This window comes from Thermomyces dupontii, assembly GCF_041956625.1.
Source record: "Thermomyces dupontii strain NRRL 2155 unplaced genomic scaffold VTN31scaffold_1, whole genome shotgun sequence".
Classification (NCBI taxonomy): Eukaryota; Fungi; Ascomycota; class Eurotiomycetes; order Eurotiales; family Trichocomaceae; genus Thermomyces; species Thermomyces dupontii.
In genome coordinates this window covers 3,118,170-3,142,159 of record NW_027192307.1, presented here as the reverse complement: position 1 = coordinate 3,142,159, position 23,990 = coordinate 3,118,170, and the positions used below count along the sequence as shown (strand labels likewise).

Here is a 23,990-nt window from a genome sequence, read left to right as displayed (position 1 = left end):
TTGAACTCGGGTGGCAATGCTTCCAAACACGACTTCAAAAACACCTCATCCCCAGATCATGGTGGACGACAGAGTCGGGGCAGTACACTTGGGTTCCCCCGTCCAATCGGAGATTGTCAACCGTGAGGAGAGGGATGGCATGCTGCGCCAACCACCACCTCTTCTCTCACAACCAGCCGGATTGGAAGTCAAAGAGTCAAGGACTCGGTGTGCGAGATAAGATTTGACGTTGCCGAGTGGTCGGTCGGCCGTGCTACCTTTATTCCCAGCTGTCCTGCCTTCTCCATCTTCTGGAAACTGTTTTTTTTTTTTTTTTCAAAGAGACTCTACGAGTAGTTGTACTAAGAGTAAGCATACTCACGAGGATCTCTCGAAACGAAACAAAAAAGACGCATAGCCCAGCACTGTAGGCCTACCCAAGGAGGCACTTGGCTTGGACCAAAGTACGTTGACCACTGAGTTCATCGCGGCCCACTGCTATGCAGTCAAGATTCCAATAAGGTCTGCTCTTGGGGTCCCAGGACGAAGATCAGTCAGTTCGTGCCTGGTTTTGGGCTTCTAGAAGCCTTCTCGACATCGTCAGGCCTACGATAGGCTCGATTCGTTCTCCGCAGACAAGGAGCCTAGTAAAAAAAAAAAAAAAGGTGAGCTTCGAATCAGACTGAAACAAAGCATCAATCCTTGTCCATGCCAGGATGCTGGATCATGGATGGAGCTGCACCTAAACTCCTCAAAGGTCCTCGAGCCTCTCGGTCTTGTTGTTGCGGTTGCCAGGCCCCAGACTATGGAGTTCACAACACTTTTCAGCCGCCAATACCCCAAACGAAAAGTATGAGCATAACGTGCCAAGAAGGGATTAATTAACTTTAAACTAAAACGGTTTGGCGTGACAAGATCGTCTTCTAATTGGTTCTTTGTCATCGAGTTCGACGAATGATATTTGATTTTACACTTGGCATACTCCGTAGTTAAGACTCCACTCAGCAGACTGCGGACGAAAGAGGAAAAGGCAGAGACCAAAAACTGTGGCTTGGTCGCTGCCGCGTGACTTCGGCTCGGGACTCGTGACTTGTCACTTTCCGATGGTTTTTGTTAAGAGATGACGATGGATTGAATTGGTGTGAATACGCTGTTTCAACAATAATCGAGTGTATAGTACGGAGTACAGTACGAGTATACGGATACACAGTACAAAGTTGTTCTAGTATTAGGTAACTATGCGTTTTTTTGTCCAGTCTGGGTCCATCCGAGGGGTCCAAAATCTCCGAATCCTGTCAAGCCAAGTGCCAACTGGACTAAAAACTCAACTATACAGTACTCGTACACCAATTTGGCCGTACTAACATCTTCAATCGGTGAAGCGATGAGCCGGCTCTTCGGCGGGCTTTGACTCTCTCGGAAAGTGTTGGCAATTGTTAGGATTTGGACGGGCCGAGGAATGGGTCATGTCAACGAAATTCTGGGTAACTCTGGCATTTGGAAGTGACTCGGAGTTAAACTCATTATTGGCCTAAGACAGAGGACCTGATCAGTTCGTCGGTGAAGATGACGCTGCCCTGCAATCATGACATTAGACGCTGATGAGGCGGCCGATGCTGCCAGTGCGAGCGTGATCATCGCTACAGACTTTCAGCAGTGCCATCAAATCCAGACTCAAAATGCTCCATGGTCTCGTATGTGAGAGGGCTTTAAGCGACTGACCGATTGTTTGTCATGCAGTGTGCATGTTTATTGACCCACTACGTATTTACCTACAGAGTATGGACAGGGCCGTTTCGATGAAAAAGATGGCTTCGAGCAACTGTTTCTTCCTGACTGTTTCTCAATTCCACAATTTCCAACTTTGAGATCCAAAAGACTGGGAGAGGCCGAAAACGCAAGGAAAAAAAGGATAAAGAGCCCTTTGTTCGTACAGACAGCCAATAGAAGCAAGGACAGAGTATCCGCAGTGGACGGTTCTGTTGGCTGCGCTTCTGTAAGGCTTGGAAAGACGCTAAATCCTTCTAGCGTGCTTCTAGCGCTTCTATGGGGCTTCCAATTGAGTTCCAAACCTTCGATGCATTAACCTATTCCTCCGCTCAATCCACTCCCCAGACCTGCTGCGGTCTGATGCGGCCTCATTCTTGCAGCGAGGCCAATCATCGCGATCCAAAGCGCACAGCTGAGGGCCTCGCTTTGATTCCAGTCAGAAACCCTGGGGGATCCTCACACATAATATGTCATTGGTCAATCCCAATGCCGGTGACAAGAAGTGTCGCTGCCATCAGTCGGGAGTTGCACATTCAAGTCATTTATTTAAATCCGGTGCCTGTCCAGTCTTTGTTGTCTCTTTGAATACTATCTCCACGTCCATTTCTCCTCGACATCGCTCACATCACCCTCGTTTGATTTCATGGCAATTTGGATTCCAAAGTCGAAAATGCAGAGCTATCCTCCCTCTCCCGCTTTGGTAAGTTGTCTCGACAGCAGCAATTGGCATTCGATCGATTGCCAATGACGTACCACCACCGCCAGGACGGCTCCTTCGACATTGACTTCATCCACCCGATGGAATACTCCCTCTCCGGCACCAGCGTCGACCCCATGCAGCAACCCATCTTCCCCCACAACTACGGGAGCTCCTTCCCGGGCCAACTCGATTTCTCCATGCTGTACTCGTCGTCGGTCGATTCTTCCTTCCCGCCGCCGTCTCCGGCGGCCTCTGAGCCCGTCGACGACTACCCCCAAATGCCCATGGATCTCCCCTACCTGGACTCTCCGTCCCCGCTGGAACCGTACGAGCCATATAGACCGTCGTTGAGCGTCCCGATCCCGCGATCTCACGGCGGTATGGACGGAGGACAGATGTTTTCCTTTTCGCCGGCCGACCAGTCGCCGACTTTTCCCAGCGCTGTACCCGTCCCGGCGCCTCGGCGGCGGCAGCAGCTTGACAAGTAAGTCAATATTATCTTTGCTGCCACCTTTTTGTTTTTTTCTTTGATTTCTAACATCGGCTTAGTCGACCCCCCCGCCACACCTTCCCCTGCGAACAATGCGGAAAGTGCTTCACGCGGGTCGCCGACGTCAAACGTCACCAGTCCAGCGTGCATGAGCCGCTGCGCACCGACTGCCCGGTCGAGTCGTGCTCGCGTAAGGGCTCTAGCGGCTTCCCGCGGAGGGACCACCTCGTCGAGCATCTGCGGTCCTTCCACCACTTGTCCATCCCGAAGCGGGCGGGCGCCAAGCGCAAAGCCGCTGCTTTGAATACGGACGGTTACTAGACACGACCATGAAATCCGAGGATCGACATCATGACTTTGATGACGATGACGTTTCTCCTTTGTTATTTTTTTTCTCTTCTTTTTCCTTTATGTAACCTATTGGGTTGGTGTTTACGGGATGATTGATTGCATCGCAGAGATAGATTTGGTTTGGTGTGTCGGATACCGTCCTCGGGTGCTTTGACGTTGTTGATGTTCTTAGATGTTTTCGGGGGTCATGATTCTTAGACGGGTTAGAGGTGTGTATGGTAGACGGGGCTTTGGTTAGGGGCAACTCGATCAATCAGTTCTGGGTTCATAACAGATCAATTCACTACTACAAGTATCTGTAGGTATACATTGTAGTATGATGAACAAACGCAGTATTGACGAGAAACTTCTCTGGGCCAGATCTAACCTCTGCTATAGACCGTTTAATCCTTCAATGCCGTCCCTGGCTGACTTCGGGCACACACCAATCCCCCTCGTCCACGGGAGTGACGAATTTCGAAGATGATGGCCTCATCCAATCTCGATCCCGATCCCGCAGGAAGGTTAGCATACAGCTTTCCCCGGAACATCCCTCGACCATTGTCAAAGAACCTGGCACTAACGACGCAGACGGATAAATACAATGCCGGTTCTCCAACAGGTTCCGGCCCCCTCATTTTCATTTATTTCGGAATGAACCGAATGGACTAAACCGTCTGATTGTTTTTTTTTTTTTTTTTTTTTGTCAGGCCCCAGCCCTCTGCACTCTGCAGGGTCCTCTGCCTAAGAATGGTCTCGTCCTCAACTATTCCTCGAAATGGTAGTTGCAGGGGCCCTGTTATCCACCACTTTACCAGTAGGGTGATCCTCGGGCCGGGTTGGGATTTTGGTTTCGAATAGGAATTAGGATGTGCATCGGGGATTTTTCCAATTTGACGTGCTGCTGGAATTGTTTGGCAGGCTACTTAAGCTTAAGTTTTATACCTAGGTACCCAAGGTAAGTACTAAGAGTCAGTAGGAAGAAAAAGATCAGGCCTCATGGATCGTTCCACTCGTTCGTTGGTTTGCTTTGGTTCGAAAGGCGAGTCTTGTCTCAAGGTCTGGATCTCGCAAACTATTAACTACTAGGCAGTTCATGGATTACTCGTACTCCGCATCACTACTAGTCCTCCAACAAATACTGTAGTCACCCTAGCTACTTTCGTAGTTGATATACATATCTAGCATCCATTGATCGTTGCCGCTGTATCCGCGACTCTTTTAAGTGACCAGGGGCTTGTACTTAATCCGGGATGGAATCTTATCAATCAATCCGGGGAAACATTGCGGAACTTCGAATTGAGCAGGGATTGATAGTAAGGTTATGCCGGACAGAGGAGAAAAAAAAGGAACACGAGAACGCCTGGATGCCCGTGAAAGATTTTCACCATGAAACATGGACGGAACAATAAGCTATTATTCGGCTACTCTATCGAACCGAATAATAGTAACATAACCTAACATGTCACCGGGATTGGAATCCTCCCGCCCCCAATTGAGTTCATATTCGTAGTTTGTTCCTGGAGGATGGAGAAAGTCTTTCTTGGAGACTACTTTACTCCGTACCTAAACCACAATTGGGACCGGGTGAACCAGCTGCAGCGGGTGGACACTGGACACGCATCTTGAAGACTTTGCAATTTTTTGGCTTTTTTTTTTTTGGCAGATGCAAATTCAAGTCTTTCAAGACGGTGGAATCGGGGACGTTGGTTGACGTGTGTAGGGACTGCAGTCTGCATGTGTCTATAGGAGCAGCAAAATGCCAAAGGTACTCACCAGGGCAATGAAGGAGTAGCTGAGGTGTTGGGTTTGACTCTCCAACGGTTCGACCGTTTGATTATGAAATGAATGAATTGAGCGGTTCATGTACGGTGCTTGGAATCCCTGCCTGCTTTGGAGGGAAATCGCGTTGGAGAGTTTGGAGCGTGCTAATCGATGTTTTCAATTCGGCGTTGTGGGAGGACGATGGCCTACGGGTACTTTACAGCAGTCTTCACCAGATACACAGCCGCTCCCCATCTTTTTACGATTGTACCCGGATAATCAGATATTTGATTTTCAATTCTGATCATCAACAAGCGGACTCGTGAGGGATCAAGAAGCTGTCCTCGTGCCCATCGGCCAGCTGGAATGTATACAACAGGCCTTGACACGAATTGACGGACATGTCTCACTTGCAAATCCCGGCATGCTAGTAATGCACCAGCCGCTGAGTTACGAGAACCTCTTGCCAAAGATTCTCGGCTCCTGCTCCCTGCGCTCAGCCAGCTTCACATTGATCCCATCCAAATTGTCCAAAGGCAACTGCAAGAATTTATGTTTATTATGCCATGTCACCTGGCTTTCTGCAAAGCCCTCGCTGCTCTCCGGTGCCGGCGGCGGATCAGTCACCTTGGTGATCAAGTACGCCGTCGACGCCTGTGCGATGCCGTACATCAAGACCCCGATAAACGGCGTCTTGAGTACGACGGTAAACCCAAACGCGAAGCCAAACAGGACGCCCTCGCGATCGAGGAACCACCTGCGCTTCTGTTCTTTGGTGAAGCGGATGCGGGAAAAGTACGGCTCCAGCTGGCGACACGATTATCAGGGGTGACTAGCTTCAACATGGTGGGATGATATACTCACCAGCTCTCGCATCAGGTTCCTTGAGGCAAAGTAGCTCTGCAAAAACATAACAAGGTCCCGCTTGGGCAGCACCATGCCGGACCCGAAGATCACCGCGGCCGGAACGGTGCCTACCGACTTGCGGAACGTGTAGAAGCTGGCTGCCGGCACGACGAACCGTCCGATGACCGGAGTCAGGGACAAGACGTAAATGCTGAGCCACATGCCCATCCGTCGCGAGTAGCGTTTGAAAAACGAACCGACCGCCCTGGTCACGGGCGGCTTATCATCCTGCGGTCCCGACTTCTTCGAATACCGCGCCAGATTGGGGTAGTACATGGCTCTAAGCATCGCAGGATTTTCTGCCTGGTGCTTCTGAATATAGGTCTGGTCCACCCAGTACAGGGACAGCATGAATCTAGCAAGTCATTGCTTAGCAGCGTCGAACCGCGAGATTGACAGGTCGACACACATCTCGTCCAGCGTCGGCGTGACGTAGCGCATGAGCGTCATCAGGAGAAACGGAATCTGCAGGACAGACTTGTTGATAAAGTCCAGCCCGCCGACTATGGTATCATCCCATTCTGCGCGGTCCAGGTCGAAGAGAAGCGATGCAATGGCAAGCAACAATTTGATCAACACGATCTGTACCTTTCTGTCAGAGTAAATCTTGGAGGACGATAAGAGCCCGTACCGGAATCTGAACTATTAGGTGGATAAACACTCCCGCTGCGACAGCTGCTGCCGCCTGGTGGAAGTGCTCATGCTTGAAGAGCTCCGGATTGCGAAGTGCGCGAACCGCTGTGTAGATCCGTCAGGCGTCAGCCCACTGCCGCGCTTCCTGTCTGAACTGCACTTACTGCCAACAACCGTGAGCTGCACGCCCCGGAGAATGGCATTGGGTTCGAAATTAGCCATGATGGAGTTTTCAGCCCAGTCTCTTCATTCTGCGTGCCGGACACTGTTTGATGACGACTGATGCAAACGATGCAAACGTCGATCCGACTCTGACCGGGTTCAACGGGTCAGCGCGTCCGTCGATCCCGAATCTTATCCGCCTATCATGAGCCAGCATGTGATGAGATGCCTCAGGCAACGGTCCGTCGATCTTCTCTTCATACTCCCGACACAAAAGATTTGAGGGTTGACTCTGTGGACAAAGAATGACTTGCGTCATTCTGCAGTGTTTAAGCATGTACCAGACAGATTAATAGTCTTCAAAGTGTCGCTCTCTATCTTCCAGGTCGCAAATGGAGAACCTCCGGCCGCCGCGGCGGTCGGCAACGGTGCCAACGCATCTGATGGCCCAGGATCGAATCGCAGACGACCAGTCCGAATCGCCGCATAATAATAGCAGTGACGGGGTTCTCTTTCTCCACCCGTCTGCAAAGATTGTCAAGTTCGCACCCGAAGCGCCGCCTGGCGCATCGCACCCCGCACTCTCGGCAGACTTTGACTATCCCGTGGACACCATCGAGACCCTCTCTTGGAGATCCCCGACCGAACGGACCGTGGCAGTTGGGCGTCTGGTGCTGGAGCGCGTGCACGGGCTGACGCTGTTCCTCAAATGCGGAACTGTCGTACAGCCGATTCTGAAGAATTCGCAATGTTGGTGCGTGGATCGCGTTTCGACGTTTGTGCTGCGCATCCGCGCCTTGACGTACTACCGCATCGAGCTGCCGAGCGATACCGACGAGCATCAGAGTCTGATCACGCAGTTTACGAACGTTTTGCCCAAGATTCTTCGCTACGAGGTCACGCCGTGTCCGTTTCAGCGGGGCTTTAGCGTGGAGATCCCCATCGACGCTCGAACTCCGAAAAAGAAGAAAGCATGGCGGCCAAAGGAGCGGCGTGAGAGTGCGCCTGCGGTCGCCACTCCGTCGATGGACTGGGGCGCTGCCGGCTTGGGGTTGAGGTTGCGGCCGCGGAGTGCGGGAGGATCTGACGGGGGTGCTACGGACGTGTCCTCCATCTCGAGAGGGGGTTCCGAGCAGGATGCTTCCATCAGCGGGTCTGATGCGAGCGGTACAGATGGTTCCTCTGTATCAAAGGGGGAACTCATGGAGGGGGAAATTTCGGAGGATCCTGTTCCAGTGGTGCCCAGGAGACGTATGACCGAGTCGTCCGAGTCGGTCACTAACATCCTGGCGCGGTTTCAACCTATCCCCGAGTCCGACTCAGAGGATGAAAAGGAGGAAGGGAGCGAGCTGTCCACTAGTGTCGACTCGTTTCATTCCATTGAGCCACCTCGGGGTTCTCCATCACCTGCAACCACTCCACCACTGTCGACGTGCGATGTTGCTTCCGAGGATGTCTCCTATGAGAATGGACCGCATCATAGTAGAGACGTTTCGGAGGTGACGGTGACACTGGAGATCGTCACGACGGTTACCAATGAACCTCCCCCAAACCAGGGCGCTGAATCAACTACGACAGCGGACCAACCCACGGAAGAACCTGCGAGCGAAGTCCGACTTTCCGCGCCAACCACATTCGAGCAGCCAAGTCGTCAGCCAGACTCTTCAGATTTAGATGACGCTAATCCTAAACCTCGAGACCTATCTCCCGCCGCTGGGACATCTCTTTTGCGCTCAAGATCTACCAAGCGCGAGCTCTCTCCCCTTCCCCCTTCATCCATCCTCACCACTACATCTCCGCCTCCTCGCTCAAAAGGCGAAATCGCCGGCTCCCTCATTCAAAAGACATTCACCTTCGTTGTGATTCCGCCTCTGCAGCTTCTTCTCCTCCTGATTCTCATCGCCGCACGGATTGCCGGCGCCGCGGCACCGCGGCCGACGCCCTCGGAACCGGTGCGGCGTATCACCGATGGGGAAGATGACTTTGGAGTGCCCACGACGCCGCGAAGGATCTCGTCGCGTGCGTATCGTCGGCGGGGTGATAGTGATGATGAGCGGTGACCACGACGACTTGTTTATTCGTGTATGTATCATAACGTTCGTTTGACACCGTGGCTGGTCCACGTTGTGTACTATTTCTTTCGTCTTTGACTCGGGTCAGGAAGGGATGGGGTACGGGATATGTTGAGCGGGCATTTGGCAGGCTATGTACTTATATATACATGTTGAACTATCTCGTATGTAGGCACCCTTAGTTACTCTCAGTAATAATGTAATATTTCATGAACTCAGCGCTCGAGGTCATTGAAAGCATCACATCATCATAGCATGATATCATCTCGCTGTCTTCAACATTCGATCTATTTGAATCCCATGCCGTAATCAATAAAACCCAAACGCCAAAACTCCCATATTCCCATACAACAAAAGAAGAAAAACGCTCTCACCTCCTAAAAAAAATCCATCATATGTATACATCAGCAATCAATTAACTCTTCCCCGCCTTCGCCTTCGCCTTGCCCTTCTTCTTTGCGCTCCGATCCCTCTTCTTCAACCCCGTCATCCCCGCCTTACACACCTCCGCGTACCGGGCATAAAACGCCTCGAGATCCTCCAACTTGACAATCGTTGAAAACTTGGTCTTTTTCCCTTTCCCCTGATTGGATTTCTTTGTAACTTTCCCGCTGCTGCTGCTTTTTGGGTTTGGGTTATCGGTGCGGCCGTCTGTGGCACGGATGAGGATCGCTGGGGAGGAAGAAGAAGATGATGATGCTTCCTGATCTGTTGAGGTTGGATCCGCTGGGAGACGTTTTTGGATAAGATAGACCGAGCCGTGGGCGGAGCTGGTTCTGTGTGCGAGGAGGGTTGAGAGTGAGGAGAAGAACTGTGCGCTCATATTTAGTATAAGATTGGGAGTGGTGGAATGGGCGGGGGGAAAGGGGGTGTAGTTACCTCCTCGTTGCTAAGATGGGGTGCCATTGTTCTTTATCTACTCCGCAGATTCTGGCGTCGATGGTGTCGGTGCTTGTTTTTCAAGGCAGCGTGGTGTTTTTTTTCTTTTTCTGTGAGCTTTAGCGGAGGTACCTAAAAGCTAGCGGGGAGTGGAGAACCAACGGCCCGTCTCCGCCGACAAAAAATATATCCAGACAGTAAAAAAAAAGTCATAATCACATTCACAACTTGCGATCGCGCAAATTGAAACATGGGACCAAGACGAGGACATGTTACAACCGCTCTTCCAAGACAATTACGCGAAGAGCTCGGGCTACCGGATCGATATGGCGAGAGGAAACTACGGCGACAGCAGCAAACGCAAAGCCTCTCGCGAAAAGAGCGGCGAAAGGCAGAACGAGATTTGAAGAAGAAGAAACAAAAACAGCGACAATTCCAACGGCATCCGAGCAGTGAGGAAGAGGATATTTCAGATGATGAAGTTGAAGGCTTTGAAGATGACGAGGAGGAACTTCCCGAAGACGCGGAGTCAGCGTCATCTTCAGAGGAACCCGACGAGCAGGACGAACCGAAGAAACAACAACCGCGCAAAATCCCCAAGCATGTCCAAGAACAACTCGCGCAAGATGACGCCGAAATTGCCATGCTAGAAAAGAAACTCGGGATCAAGGGCCGCAAGAAACTGCCCAAGATCTTTGAGGAGGAAGGGCTTGCCGAGCTTTTGGGTGATTTGGGAGCGGACTCGGAGGAAGACGAAACTCGGAAGCGGAAACGGGACGATGATGAGTGGTTGCAGAGAAAGAGACGAAAGGCGCAAGGTGTGGCTTCCGAGGATGACGAGAGTGAAGAAGACGAGATGCTCGGCAGTGAGGATGAATTGGGCGATTTGGACGGCATTGAGGAAGACGAAGAAGATGAGGATTTGGAGGATGATGAGATTATGGAGGGCGACGAGGACGAGGAGGAGGTGGGGGAAGAGGATGAAGACGGCGAGGATGGGGAAGAAGAGGAAGAGGAAGAGGAGGACGGAGAATTCTCCGGCTTCGACGAGGACGACGAAGAAGACGAAGATAGCAGAAAAGAACAGCCAAAGAAAAAAGAAAATCCCTACGTCGCCCCCGTCAGCTCATCGAACCGACCAAAATACGTCCCGCCCTCCCTTCGCGCCCCAGACCCCGACTCAGAGGAACAAGTCCGTCTGCGCCGCCAGGCGCAAGGCGCGCTGAACAAGCTCTCCGAATCCAACCTCATCTCAATCCTAGGCGAGGTCGAGAAGCTCTACCGCGAGTACCCCCGACAGAGCGTGACGTCCACGCTCGCGACGCTTCTTCTGAACCTCGTTATGGATCGCGTCTCCCTGCAGGACACCTTTGTCATTCTGCATGCAGGCTTTATCGCCGCCATCTACAAGGTCATCGGGATGGACTTTGGCGCGGAGATTGTCCAGCGGCTCGTCGAGAACTTTGACAAGATCGCCGCCGACGAGCAAGCGAAAGAGGGGAAACAGAACCTCAATCTGATGTCGTTGCTCTCGCAGCTCTACAACTTCCATGTCGTGGGGAGCAATTTAGTCTTTGATTACATTCGGTTGTTCTTGCAGGAGATCAACGAGACCAATACGGAGCTGCTGCTGAAAATCATCCGCAGTATGTATTCGTCACTTCCATTGCGTGCCTTTACCAGACTCTGCTAACTTTCGGTGTAGATTCCGGCCCTCAACTCCGTCAGGATGACCCATCCGCGCTCAAAGACATTGTACTCCTGATCCAGCCGGCCGTTGCCCGCGTTGGCGACGCCGCGCTGTCCGTGCGAACGAAATTCATGATCGAAACCATCACGGACCTGAAAAACAACCGCCTTAAGGCGGGCATTGCCGCATCGGGCCTTGCAGCAGAACACATCGCCAAGATGCGCAAGATCCTTGGATCGCTCAGCAGCCGGACAACCCTCAGAGCCACCGAGCCGCTGCGCGTCTCGCGGGAGGACATCCGCAACGCGGACAAACGGGGCAAATGGTGGCTCGTCGGGGCGAGCTGGCGCGAGGACCCGCTGGAAGCGGCGCGCCAGGAACTCGCCAATGTTCAGACCGAAGCACCATCAAAGGCAGACGATATCGCCGTTCCCGACGCCGAGGACGGCGGCATCGACCTGCGCGCCCTCGCCCGTTCGCACCGCATGAACACGGACGTGCGGCGCGCCATCTTCATCGCCATCATGTCTGCGAGCGACTACCGGGATGCGCACGTACGCCTGACAAAGCTGCGGCTGCGTAAAGCCCAAGAGTACGAGATCCCGCGCGTGCTCATTCACTGCGTGATGACGGAAAATCTGTCCAACCCTTACTACACATTGATCGCGCGCCGCCTCTGCGCGGAGACGGGCCGGCGGATGAAAATGGCATTCCAATTCACCCTATGGGACGTCTTCAAACGAATGGGCGAAACCCCCCTCGACGCTGAGGAAGAAAACCCGCACCCGGATTATGACGGCGATGAGGCGGAAAGCATCACCAACCAAGCCATCATCAACGCAGCCAAGTTCTACGGCGCGCTGGTCGCGGACCACACCTTGGGACTCAACATTCTCAAGATCCTCAACTTTGCCTATCTGCAGAGGAAGACGAGTATCTTTGTCGAGGTCCTCCTCATCACGGTTTTCCTGGAGGTGGACAGGTTGGCGAAGAAGCGGAAAGATAAGAAGAAGAAACCACCGCTGCCGCCGCCACCATCGAGGCCGTTTCCGGATGATGTGATCGTGAGTACCAAGCTCGATGATTTTGAAGAAAAGACCAATCGCGATGCGCCAGCGAGTGCAGAGGACGGTCCGGAAAAGATCTTTGTTCAGTTGAACTCCACGGCACCACAAATTGTCAAGGGGTTGGTGTATTTCATTCGGAAAGTGGTGGCGAAGACGGACCTAGTGTCGGGGAAGGAGAAGAGTATTGTGAAAAGGGGATGTGCTGCTGCGATTGAGGCGTTGGGTGAATGAAATTATTATATTTCCTTTTTTTTTTTTTTTTTCATGATGTATTATGATTTGCATGCATATGGATAGATCTGGCGGAAATGTGTGGTTTAAATGATGTCCCATTCGATTACTACCTGCCACGTCCCCTCGACAGTGCGCCCTAGATCCATCTCCCATGACAGTCCACGGTAGACGGCTATCGTGTCGCCCGGTAGCACTAACGCCGCGCTGCTCCTCTGTGCTGATTTCGGCGGACCCAGGACGAGCAGATTCTTACACTCTTCCGAGTCGTCAGGGTGGACAACACGCGCTCGTGCTAGGATCATCCCCGCCGAGGGCAGTGTTTCATGCCGACAGGATTCCACCTGCGCAGTGAAGAGATACTTGTCCACTGCGGCCGTTACGTGCTCATCCCGCTTCGCGGCCATGTCCAAGATCCACGAGCGGGCCTCGGCTGCCATTCCCCCGGGCGTATAACTCGGGGCTGCGGCGCGCTGACGGGCGCGTCGGTAGGCCGTGGACGGAGGCGAGAAAGCAGCAGTCGGAGAGGTCTGGTTACGGTCGGGGCTGTCTTGAGGTGGGGACCGTGAACGAGGAAGGACAAAGTTTGGTCTACGCCGGATTTGCGACGATGGTGGTTCGGGTGTAGCAGAGTCAACAGTGCGGTTTGCAGAGAGTACAAACCGCGGAGGATTGCGAAATGGCGTTCCCGATGAGCTGTCCCGGACAGGCGAATCCGTTAGGACAAACTGCCGACGAGAAGAAGCTGGCGCGGGCGTCGCAGGTTGACGCCGTGCGGGGGTGACAACGGGCTGTGGGCGTTCTGTTAAGTTGTCACCTGCATGCTCCGGAGAGGATGGCCTGTGAGCTTGCGCATCGGCCCAGGTAATAGGTTCTAGGCTGATTCGTCGCCTCTTGCTACGGTCCGTCTCAGGAGGGAAAAGCTCATCGAACTCCGAATCCAGACTGCATCGTTCCAGGTCGATATCTCCGTGTCCGTCGCTGTCTTCCTCCTGCGATTGACTCTCGACATCCTCAATAACACGCTGTTGTCGTGGTCTTGGATGGCTCTGAAGTACAGGTGAAGACTCATCATCGCTACCCTCTACCTTATCTGCGGGCGGTTCATCCTGCGGAAGAACAAAGCGAGGAGTGGACGCAAATTGACTTCCCGGCGGTGGTGTCGAAGCATTCAGATTGAACCGCGGACCCCGCTTGAGAAGCGTGGAACCGGGAGTGCCATGCTCACCCGGGTCATGGGTCAGACGAAATCGCTACATCTGTCAGCAAAAGAAACTACCCTGCCTACATCGGAGCACGAACCGGAGGCATCCTGCAGGGCGCAGCCCGCCATGATGTTGGCAATGGTTTAAAAAAATGCACGCGATGACACGCCTACCGCGTAAGTTATCATGATTTTGCCGGTCCTATTCTCACCGCCTAAGGATCACCGACTCGATCTCCGGGATCAACTTGTCCAGCGAGTCAATGGCCTTCACATCGGACGGAACGTCGCCGACATGGTCATTCCGATTGAGGAGAACTCCATGCCACCCGGCAGCTAGCGCACCATGGTAGTCTTTCTCCACGTCATCGCCCACATGAACCTTTGTCCAGTTCGCAGACTCGGGCGCCTCGACCAATTTGGCCGCCTGCTGGGCCGTGACATCAAAAATCAAGCGATGCGGCTTCTCCTCGCCTGCCTCATAGCTCGTGATCACCAGATCCACATCATGATCCCCCTGTTCTTCCGCGGCCGCGACCGACTGCGCGTCCAGTTCCTCGTACCCAGGAAGTAGCATACTCGACCGCTCCCGGTCCGCGCGAACATTCCCAACAGTCACACCCAAAGCCTTCAGCACACCCGGTACCCGGTCATCCGTATTCGAAATAACCCCCGTCACCACGCGCTGAAATGGGCCCTCCTGTTTATACCGCCTAAGGGCACTGAAAAACTTGCTGACGTCGTCATATAACGCATAGCCTTGACTGCCCGCGAACAATTCCTGCAGCGCGTCGGTCAAACCCTCTGGCAGAGACCCGGCATCATGCCCGCCATCACGAAGGATCTCGGTAAAACAGCGCACGATGACATTGCTCCACCATTGGCGTGGCCCGCCGTACTCTCCACGCAGAACCTTTGCGCGACCGTAGTTCGGATGGGCTTGACTTTCGGCTTTGTAGGCTTTTTTGAACGCCGTTTGGACTCGAGCAGGTGTGACGAGAGTGGGCGACAAGCCAAAGGAATGCGCAACGGAGGCGTAGAGCTCGGGAACGGGGCGGCGAGGACGGAAGAGCGTTGAGTAGGCATCGAATGTCAACAGCAGAACGCGGGGGGTCATTGTCCGGGACTCAATTTCTCAAAGCAGAGCAAGCTACTACTACTGTACATACTTTGTATAAACAAAGTTGACCTGATATCTGTGCTCGCCTTGGTTGAAGACCAATCCCGAAATGGGATAGAATACACGTAATTTTTCAACTGCCTTGTTAAGCCTAGTCCATCCGTTCAATTGACGTAGGTTAGCTCCGGCTCCAACCCGCATCTCCATCGCATCAACCTGCTGACCTGCAGCTCACTCGGCCTTCAAAAAGTAACTTGGGCGTTCTTCAGCGAAGATCACCCTGCAGGATGGACCCCGACACCGCACCCTCCGACCCCAAGCCCTCGCCCTTCAATTACATTCTCTCTTTCATTCTCGTCGGACTCGCCTGGGGCTTCACCACGCCCTTCATCCGGCGCGCGGCCGTCGACTTCAACAAGCGCCAAGAAACAGCCACCGCAGGGAAACCAGCAGCAACAGCGATCACTCTACGAGCTCGCATCAAGCGCCTGATCACGACGGTCGTGAATCTGCTGCGGACTCCAGCGTATCTGATTCCATTGGTGTTGAATCTGACGGGGAGTATGTGGTTTTTCCTCCTCGTTGGCAAGCATGGTTAGTAAAACTATCATAATTACCTACCCGAGTAGTAGTAATGATAAGAAATGAGCTGGGTTTGGGGTTGTAATGGAACGATGGCTAACGGGAGGTGGTGGAACTTTTAGAGCTCTCGTTGACGGTTCCGATAACGAATTCTATGGCGTTTTTGTTTACAGTGCTTGGGGAGTGGTATGTTGAAGGGAAGATGATTTCGGCGAGGACATGGTTGGGAATGGGATTTGTGTTGGCAGGGATAGCAACATGTGTCATGACCAAGGGGGGAGATTGATTTATTGATCGTGCTGCTGGCGGCATGGATCTATCTATGTATACATACGTGTTTTTGGATTGGATTTGATCAATTGACGGAATCAAATGCTGGGAAAGACACTTCGACTCTGAGAACGCGTCAATTATGATTCTCGAAGCGCAAGTCTTGAAATTCTTCATTCCGTACAACCCTCCCAAAGACATCAAATACATCAGTGTAATATACAGCAGATCAACGCAATGCGGTATCGGTTGAAGCAAGTTTGTATCGTAACCCGTTTTAGCAAACATCATAAAACAATCATACCAAGCATGATTCGGTAGAGAAAAAAATAAAAAAAAAATCATAAACTCCATGAAATAATCAAATCAAACACCGCGGAACTATCTTCGTCAGTATGACTCTCAAAAACTCACGGTTGGAAAGGAACACTCACCATACGAACAACCAAGAACCACATTGCTCCGAAAAACTTGAACAACGATAACCCCGCCACGCTCCACAGAACGACGGACATGTAGATATTTGCGCGTCGGCTCTGCTGCACCTTGCGATCGCCTTCTCCAAAGTTGTCCAGACCGGCCGTAGCAAGGACGGTGGCACCCAGCGCAAAGTTGCAAAACACCCAGACCAGAACGACCGCGCTCCGGAAGCCCTTGTAGTAGTCTTCCTGCTTCTCGGCTTCGGAGACCACACGCTCCTCCTTGGGCGGCTTCTCGGCGAACTTGGCGAGTTCCGCCTCGTACTGCGCGTTGAGATCGCCGTCGTCTTGCGGAATCTCCACGTCCACTTTTCCGCCGGGCTTGATGTTCGCCGAGGGCAGCTTGTCGGGCTTGTCATCGCCCTTGGTTCCCCAGGTGACATCGTGCGTGTTGCAGAACGCGTAGATGTTGAGTACGTTGATATAGGTCGGCGTGAGGAGAATATACTGAATAAACTGCAGGAATCGTCAGTACGTCAAATACCGCAGATGGAAATGTGCTACATACGCAGGTGAACATGTGCCACGGATCCAAAAAGATGAGAGAAGCCAGGAACCACATCACGTAGGTCGAGCCCAGCGACACGATCAAGGTGAAGAATTGTCGGTTGCTGAACAGATCACCAAACGTGAAATCGTTCACCCGTACCTCAGCTTGGATCGACCTGACCGTTACGAAGATTGCCGCAAAGATGAGGTATATCATGACCACCACCCAGAAGTACACCATGGTCATATAGAACTTGTTCGATCCTTGCGGTCGATTGCCCAGAGCCAGAACGAAACATGTCACCAGAGTCGCGAGATAGATCCATTCAAAGATGACGCCCAGAACGACTCCAACGGTGCCCAGCAGATTGTGCGCCCCGAGATATTCCGTGAGAATGTGGAAGACCAGGAAAAAGTTACCGATGGCGAACCAGGCAAACAGCATGCTGACAAACTGATAGAAGAACTCAATGAGAAGCATCGTCTTCCGCATGAAGCTGTGGTCGCTGCGGCCAATCTGGTAGAAATGGGTAACCGCGTAAACGGCGGCGAAGAAACTTCCATTCAACCAGCGTCGCCGCTGGAGAATGAACTCGGCCATGCGGTCAGGCACATCCGTCTCGCCGCTGGACGACTTGACGTACGACAGAATCCACTGGCAGTTGCGCTTCGTGACAATTTCGAAACACAGGATACGATCCTCGGCCAGATACATGTTGGCAGTGAAAATACCCGCATTAGCGCCGTGCATCTTTTCTCCAGCAAAGTACTTCTCCAGTGGACCTTGGCCATTCTTGTCGTTCAGAAGCGCCACGTAACGGTACGCTGAAAAGGCACCCGGCAGCACCGAGATGAACCCAAACGCCGACTCCAGTGGCTTGTCCAGGATGTTGCTCATCTTGTACTCGAAATTTTGCGTCGCCACCAGCGGATTGATGAGTTTCTTACCATGGTCAAGCATTACCTTGATCTCACCGCAGGCGCCACCGCACATGGGCTCAAGATCGAACGCCCGCCATAGCTGGTAGATCGAGTCTCTCCCCGGACGAGTTCCCGCATCAATCAACACGCAGATATTGGGCTCCAGTACGCGACCAAACGCCTGGAAAAACCACCGATGGGAGTTGATCTTCTTCTGGTTCTTCTCCTTGAGACAGAAAATCATCTGCACAGGGACACCAGACCGCGGTTTGATGGAGACTTGCTGTCCCTTGAGCTCCAGGCCGACCTGCGTGGTGTACTCGTAGATGTGAGCTGTCACGTCCTTGCCGTTCACTTGCTGCTTCGCAATTCCGTCCTGGTACACGCCCAAACCAGCCAGCACGGCCCGGGTGCGAGGGTTAATCTTGGCACGACCGTCGCTGATCACGCAGACAACGATCTTCTTCCACGCCTCCTTGCCCCAGGTCTTGCTGTTTGTTCGCGAGCACATGTACTCGATATTCTTGAACACGCCAATCATGGTCCGGGCGAAGAGAAACTCGTCTTCATTGTACATGGTGACTGCAATGAAGAGCTCGGTGTGCCGGGGCCTGGCAAAGAGTTTCTGGCGCAGTGTGAAGCGCTCGTTGTAGAAATCTGCCGGATCACATGTCGCTGCGGAATACCGCATATGGGTGAATTCATCACGACCCGGCGGCTCTACGTGCGGCACCTGATTCAACAACTTGGGCGGAATGGGGCAATCTAGGACCAAGTTGCCGTCAAACAGCGGCACCTCCTTCACGGTTTTCCATCGACGGATAGGCGGGGGACTCGGGTCGGGAGCCGGCGTCGGATGGTCATGGTATTCCTGCTGCGGCTGGGAATAGTCGGCCTGACTGTAAGGCGACGGTGCATAGGGAGATTCCGGCTGGACGATCGGCACCCGGTCATCATACGGGCTCGAGTTTGTTCGCTGCGGATAGTTGGCCGGGTCGTAGTCTTCCTGCGGCGTTGGCGTGGGCTCATATGGTTGGGTGTAGTAGGCGTTGTGGTGATCCTCGGGCCGCAGACTATATTCTTGCGGGCGGTAGTGCTGCTCGTATCGCTCACTATGACCAAAAGAGTTGTGGATGCCTTCAACCGAGTACTGTCCACCAGATTAGATTCGCCTATGCATTCTTTTCCCATCAACTCTCAACACACCGTGGGTTGCGCAGCCAGCTGATCGCTGGAAGGCATTTGCAAGTAGGTGTTGTGGTCATTTGTGTACTGGTTCGGATGAAGACTGCTCCCCAAGGGCTGCGCCGGTGACGGAGTTCGATTGCCGATCTGATGGGGCCGCAGCACGGGCGGCGACGTGGGGTTGTCGTCGTCTGGATACGGCTCTAGAGTCGCGATCAGCACTGACCGTCTGACGCGATCCAGAAAATGCAACAGATAGCCAGTGTCTGGTGTCCCGGTTTGGCTAAGAGTTTACCCCAGCCAGCCTTGGACAGCGGGCAAAGTAGGCGGAAGGCGATTGCGCTCTAAACTCACCGAGCCGATTATAAGACATGATGCCGCGCAGTCGGTCCGCGACCGCAATTCCTCGAACGTTGAATCTGCGCTTCAAGCAAGACTTGTGCCCAAGCAGGCGGCCGCGACAAGAATCCTCACCACCGCTGATTTCCGCCCCGTCTAGTACTCACGGCGTGGGGGATAGGGGAGGCCAGTATGCCTAAAAGTAAACCCAGGGATCGGCGACACAGCTGGGTGATTCGAGGGCAAGGATTCGCCTACAACTCTCCAGAATCTCTGGAGAACATTGGAAAAATAAGAGCAGAGATCTTGTTTACAGACGCCGCCACGAGCTCCAATCCGCAGCCCATCCACAGCCGCCCCGAGGGTGGAGCCGCGGGTCCACTCGTCTGGGCCAAGCCCTAATTTCATGCCGAATTGGGTTAGGGTACGAAGTCAACAGATCACCGGTGCTATTCTTATCCCACTGCAATGAAAGGCGCATTGTGAAGGAGCACAGGGAATTTACAGCTCAAACAGACTAACAATAAGAAGCAATAATGTGGTCCATAAGCTGTCAAGAAATCAGAAAAATCACAATAATCACATAACTATTGTATGAAATAATGCTGCCTGGCGATCCGTCTTTCTTCCCTCCACAACCGTCTTATCAAACTGGGGGAAATTCGCTGTGGCTTCGGTCGAATCACATTGTTCGTATTCGCCGGGCTCAGCCATGGTCTGTCATCAGTTGCTCTGCTGCGTTCCTGAGATTGGCCAGACAACCGCGGCTGTTAGTCACATGACCAGAAGGATGATGTAAGCTTATCATGTGATGTGAGCGCAGGAATTTGAGGCGGTGCCTCAGGCCAAAACCGCGGCCGTTGAGGCTTTGAACCTTCGGATGCATGCGCTCTGGAAGCTAAACGGAATCGTGAAGAAACAATCATGCAGTCGACTCAAACTTAAGAAGCTCACAATCATGCATCTCATGATGCCATGCCGGATATGCCCCGCCATGACTTGCCACCCGTAGCGGGGTTCCACCATTTGCGACTACGACTGCGACTCACTCACTCGGCGAGTGCCAAATTGCAGGTTGACCACTGGCTTTCAAACGACACATGGATAACGTTGCATAGAATTGATGACGTGCGCGAAGTGATACTAAACATCAAAACTAAGGTTGGGCTGGGCATTGGGCTCGAGGATGCGCTGATCTTTCCTGCTGAGGTCATACTTCCGAGTTTTACTCTTGTCCAAATGGACCGACATCAAGGGTTCAATGGCAATGCGAAATCCACGTGTGGCGCAACAAAAACCTCCTCGTCAAATTGACATGGGTTAGGATGATAACACAGGAGGTGGCAACTCGGGTTCGACATCCGCTGCACCATTTCACTTTCTCATGTTAGGAAAGGCCATAGATGTCTTTTGCAGCGACTGCAAGCTGTCATGGCTATTCTTCCAGCATTTGCCGATGATATCCCCAGTAACGAGTCTTCTATTGCTGGGAGATTTTCTGGACGCGGCCAGCGATCGTGTTCAAAGTATTCATAGCAGAAGATCTGCCATGGTGCGACGGAATAGATGATGCATTATATCAATTTGTGACAATGATCTTTGACATAGATCGCTTCCATATCAGCCTCCGATGGATGCATTGCGTATTGGCAAAGTCAGCGACCTTCAATTGGCCATTGTCAACAAGTATATTGTTTGGCTTGACATCTTGATAGAGGATTTTTCGAGAGTAGATACATATACCAGAACGATTCCACAAAGGGCCGAACCCATGTGCTGGGAATCCCAATCTCCTTCATGGGCTTGAATAGTATAATGTACCAGATTTCCTTGCTTTGCGTATGCCAATCTCATTGCATTGGTTCATTTATCATGAACACCCAGGTACGTGATAGTCTGGATGGGATCCCAGACGTTCGTAGATCAAACTTTCGTTGGTTGAACGATCATGTCGCGAACACCTCGTTGTATGTAGTACTGGTTACTAGGAAGGACCTTGGGATATTTCACAACTGTACTATTCTCATCGGCTTCGCAGATGATTCTGGTCCAGAAGAACCAATCGACAGGCATTGTGGCGGCTGCTTTACGTACACGATTTGTCCCCAGACTGTTCGTCAACCGCGGGGTTGTTTGACCCTTCATGAGGGTTGACATTCCGTACAATATCAGGAGAAGCAATGGGGTGGTTGTGGCAGTATTCGCTCGCTGATTAACCTAGCATTACCTCTTGTATAGATCTCCGACATTCTTACCGAAGGTTTATTTTTGATTGTCTAGTTCCTACTAGTGGTACTCCACGATTGATAGAATCGAAATGCAAACCCAGAGCGATGGCCAAGTGCCAGCAAGGATCGGCAAGAGAAGACAAATAGATCTCGAGAGGTCAATTTCTTTTGACGTGCTTGTTGAGGTTGGAGCTCAGGCGGTGCTTGGAGTGGGAGCTCTGACGGTTGGACAGTTGACCCCATCAACCTGGCGCGGAACGCGTCAAATAAGTCCAGTCCGTCGCCGTTTCTCAAGGTTGACCCCCATCCGCTGAGGCAGTGATGATACCATGTCGTCCCACAAACTCCCAAATGTGCCTTCATTACGCAAGCGGCAGCTTCTGCTCGAATTGTATGTTCGACTTGGAAAGCCATTGGCTTCATCGCTAACCGGCAAAAGCGCAAGTTTGAAGCAGGCGCCTCCGCCAGGGATATACGTGACTATCAACAATCCTACCGATCCGACATTCTGGAGCGGCGTATTGTTCGTGCAGAAAGGTTGTCTATGCAGCTAAATCTAGCGCTGCAAAGGGTGTTGACAATTCCATAGGCCCGTATGCTTCGGCAATTCTGCGCTTTACGATCCGATTCCCTCCCTCTTATCCCGAATTACCTCCGCTCGTTGTCTTCAGCACCGATATCTTCCACCCCCTGATCGTGCCCCTGACCACCTACACGTTTACGACTGGCTCGTCAAGCGAGGCTCCGGTCAGCGCGACGGATGAGGAACGACTGCCGCCTGGAGGCTTCAGTCTACGACATGGATTTCCGCACTGGTTTGGCCGAGCGCAACGAACCGCGTCGAGCTCGGCAGACTCGTCCCGCCAAGTGAGCGGCAGCGGCAACACTCACGATGAGCGTCAGCAGTCGGCCGGCGAGTCCAGCGGGGATGGGAAGGAGGAAAGCGGCGGTCAATCTCGCCCGCCATCCAGCGAGAAGACCGCACCGCGCTTATCGCCCGCACCGGCCGCTGCCCCTTATCACCAGACGCAGCGGACAGTCCCAGTAGTGGAATTGCTCAACTACATTCGGTCAACTTTTGACGATGAGGCCGTCCTCGATTCTCTTCCATTCGAGGCAGCCGGCAACCAAGGCGCATGGCATGCCTGGAGAGCGCACCGCAACCCCAAGAGTACGCGGCGCGACGCGGGGATATCTAGAACATCTACACCCGACAGCCAGGCGAGGAAGAGCACGCCGCAGACGCGCCCACCCGGCGAGTGGAACTGGGAAGGCGTATGGGCAAAGCGGGTGCGCAGTGGGATTGAAGCTAGTCAATCCGATGCGATGCTCTTTGGACATAGCCTCCGCAGTGATGATCCGGTATGTCGCCGCGTCTCGGATTGGAAGAGAGGACTAGCTGACGAGGACAGATTCGATTTTTCCCACTCGACGAAGCTGGTTTGAACAGCATCAAAGAGAAGATGATACCCAAAACAGAAGCCGAAACTGATGCTCAGTGATGTTTACCTTAATCTTGATACCCTTTTCAATCTGTTATATAGACACCATGGTGCAAATGAAGCAAGTACATCTGGGCCCGCTCCTTCCTCATGTACTGTCCACCACCAAACAACAACATCGCCATGCCCTCCCTCTCTCATCATGCCTCTTCTCGGCCCAAACCATGAACAATCACCATGTCCTTCAGCGCCGCTAAGCTTCGGACCACGGTCCTGGCCATCTCCCTCGTCATCGTCCCCATCGTGGTCCTTTTTGGCGTTGTCGCCGTGGTCATCGCCTGCGCCGCGTTCTGCATCTCTCCCGACCCGTCTCCTCCTTCTCCTCCTTCCCGCCATCTGCATGGTCAGCGTCGCCGGCGCCGCGCCTGGCATGATCTCTGGATCCAGCCCATCATCACCACTGGTGGCGGTCGCGATTCGGACGATAGTAATGGCCGCGGGAATCCACCCCGCCAGTCCACCTCAACGGCGGGGGGCACCGATTGCACTGAGGCGTATATAGAGCATCGGTTGCCGGTCGAGGGGCGCGAGCACGTTTAGTTGGTTCGGACTTGTATTTTTTTTTTTTTTTTTTTTTTTTTTTTTTGCTGTTTTCTTTCTTGGATAGCACTAGTTCTGACGGTTTGCTGTAAGGGATACAAGCAGCGCGCGCTTGATTGTGCTGGATGGACATATGTTTGAGGGTGTCAGGATATGGTATGGCGTGTTGGATTCGGATTGAGGGTCTGTACAGTGTTGTGGAGGATGGGTCATGTTTGGTGTGAAGCCACCAGCTTGCTTCGTATGTAGTGACCATTGCGACGACTCGGTCGTCTCTACACCATTTGGCGAATCAGACATTGATTTCCGTTGGACTGTGTGTCGACAGTTAACATGCAACCGAGAACGGACCATGTTGCGTAAGCCTACGCGCAATGCTGGGAAAGGTAGGCCGGTTCCATGTCTTAACAGCACAACCAAACTATCCATTATATGTTCAGATGACGCGTCATTAATTC

At 52.7% G+C, this 23,990-nt stretch overlaps 10 protein-coding genes across 10 annotated transcripts; 5 read left to right on the top strand and 5 right to left on the bottom strand.

Moving 5' to 3' along the window:
- Positions 1 to 2,493: 2,493 nt before the first annotated feature.
- On the top strand, positions 2,494 to 3,260 carry VTN31DRAFT_1175 (uncharacterized protein; the record flags this gene model as incomplete). Its single annotated transcript, XM_069401203.1, has 2 exons — positions 2,494 to 2,933; positions 2,999 to 3,260. The coding sequence occupies 2 exons, from the start codon at positions 2,494 to 2,496 to the stop codon at positions 3,258 to 3,260; spliced, it is 702 nt and encodes a 233-aa protein (XP_069264031.1).
- Positions 3,261 to 5,483: 2,223 nt separating this feature from the next.
- On the bottom strand, positions 5,484 to 6,794 carry VTN31DRAFT_1174 (uncharacterized protein; the record flags this gene model as incomplete). The annotated part of the gene is made up of 5 exons (XM_069401202.1): positions 5,484 to 5,840; positions 5,898 to 6,294; positions 6,349 to 6,521; positions 6,571 to 6,677; positions 6,737 to 6,794. 5 exons carry the CDS (start codon positions 6,792 to 6,794, stop codon positions 5,484 to 5,486), a joined length of 1,092 nt encoding a protein of 363 aa, XP_069264030.1.
- Positions 6,795 to 7,126: 332 nt separating this feature from the next.
- On the top strand, positions 7,127 to 8,794 carry VTN31DRAFT_1173 (uncharacterized protein; the record flags this gene model as incomplete). The annotated part of the gene is made up of 1 exon (XM_069401201.1): positions 7,127 to 8,794. The coding sequence occupies one exon, from the start codon at positions 7,127 to 7,129 to the stop codon at positions 8,792 to 8,794; it is 1,668 nt and encodes a 555-aa protein (XP_069264029.1).
- Positions 8,795 to 9,221: 427 nt separating this feature from the next.
- Positions 9,222 to 9,712, bottom strand: VTN31DRAFT_1172 (uncharacterized protein; the record flags this gene model as incomplete). Its single annotated transcript, XM_069401200.1, has 2 exons — positions 9,222 to 9,617; positions 9,686 to 9,712. 2 exons carry the CDS (start codon positions 9,710 to 9,712, stop codon positions 9,222 to 9,224), a joined length of 423 nt encoding a protein of 140 aa, XP_069264028.1.
- Positions 9,713 to 9,935: 223 nt separating this feature from the next.
- Positions 9,936 to 12,673, top strand: VTN31DRAFT_1171 (uncharacterized protein; the record flags this gene model as incomplete). Its single annotated transcript, XM_069401199.1, has 2 exons — positions 9,936 to 11,331; positions 11,391 to 12,673. 2 exons carry the CDS (start codon positions 9,936 to 9,938, stop codon positions 12,671 to 12,673), a joined length of 2,679 nt encoding a protein of 892 aa, XP_069264027.1.
- Positions 12,674 to 12,759: 86 nt separating this feature from the next.
- Positions 12,760 to 13,984, bottom strand: VTN31DRAFT_1170 (uncharacterized protein; the record flags this gene model as incomplete). Its single annotated transcript, XM_069401198.1, has 2 exons — positions 12,760 to 13,926; positions 13,976 to 13,984. 2 exons carry the CDS (start codon positions 13,982 to 13,984, stop codon positions 12,760 to 12,762), a joined length of 1,176 nt encoding a protein of 391 aa, XP_069264026.1.
- Positions 13,985 to 14,085: 101 nt separating this feature from the next.
- On the bottom strand, positions 14,086 to 14,994 carry VTN31DRAFT_1169 (uncharacterized protein; the record flags this gene model as incomplete). Its single annotated transcript, XM_069401196.1, has 1 exon — positions 14,086 to 14,994. One exon carries the CDS (start codon positions 14,992 to 14,994, stop codon positions 14,086 to 14,088), a length of 909 nt encoding a protein of 302 aa, XP_069264025.1.
- Positions 14,995 to 15,284: 290 nt separating this feature from the next.
- On the top strand, positions 15,285 to 15,865 carry VTN31DRAFT_1168 (uncharacterized protein; the record flags this gene model as incomplete). The annotated part of the gene is made up of 2 exons (XM_069401195.1): positions 15,285 to 15,591; positions 15,702 to 15,865. 2 exons carry the CDS (start codon positions 15,285 to 15,287, stop codon positions 15,863 to 15,865), a joined length of 471 nt encoding a protein of 156 aa, XP_069264024.1.
- A 350-nt stretch (positions 15,866 to 16,215) lies between these two features.
- Positions 16,216 to 19,296, bottom strand: VTN31DRAFT_1167 (chitin synthase I; the record flags this gene model as incomplete). Its single annotated transcript, XM_069401194.1, has 5 exons — positions 16,216 to 16,230; positions 16,284 to 16,784; positions 16,837 to 18,888; positions 18,945 to 19,126; positions 19,278 to 19,296. The coding sequence occupies 5 exons, from the start codon at positions 19,294 to 19,296 to the stop codon at positions 16,216 to 16,218; spliced, it is 2,769 nt and encodes a 922-aa protein (XP_069264023.1).
- A 2,523-nt stretch (positions 19,297 to 21,819) lies between these two features.
- On the top strand, positions 21,820 to 22,992 carry VTN31DRAFT_1166 (uncharacterized protein; the record flags this gene model as incomplete). The annotated part of the gene is made up of 4 exons (XM_069401193.1): positions 21,820 to 21,881; positions 21,930 to 22,027; positions 22,080 to 22,852; positions 22,903 to 22,992. The coding sequence occupies 4 exons, from the start codon at positions 21,820 to 21,822 to the stop codon at positions 22,990 to 22,992; spliced, it is 1,023 nt and encodes a 340-aa protein (XP_069264022.1).
- Positions 22,993 to 23,990: the final 998 nt, after the last annotated feature.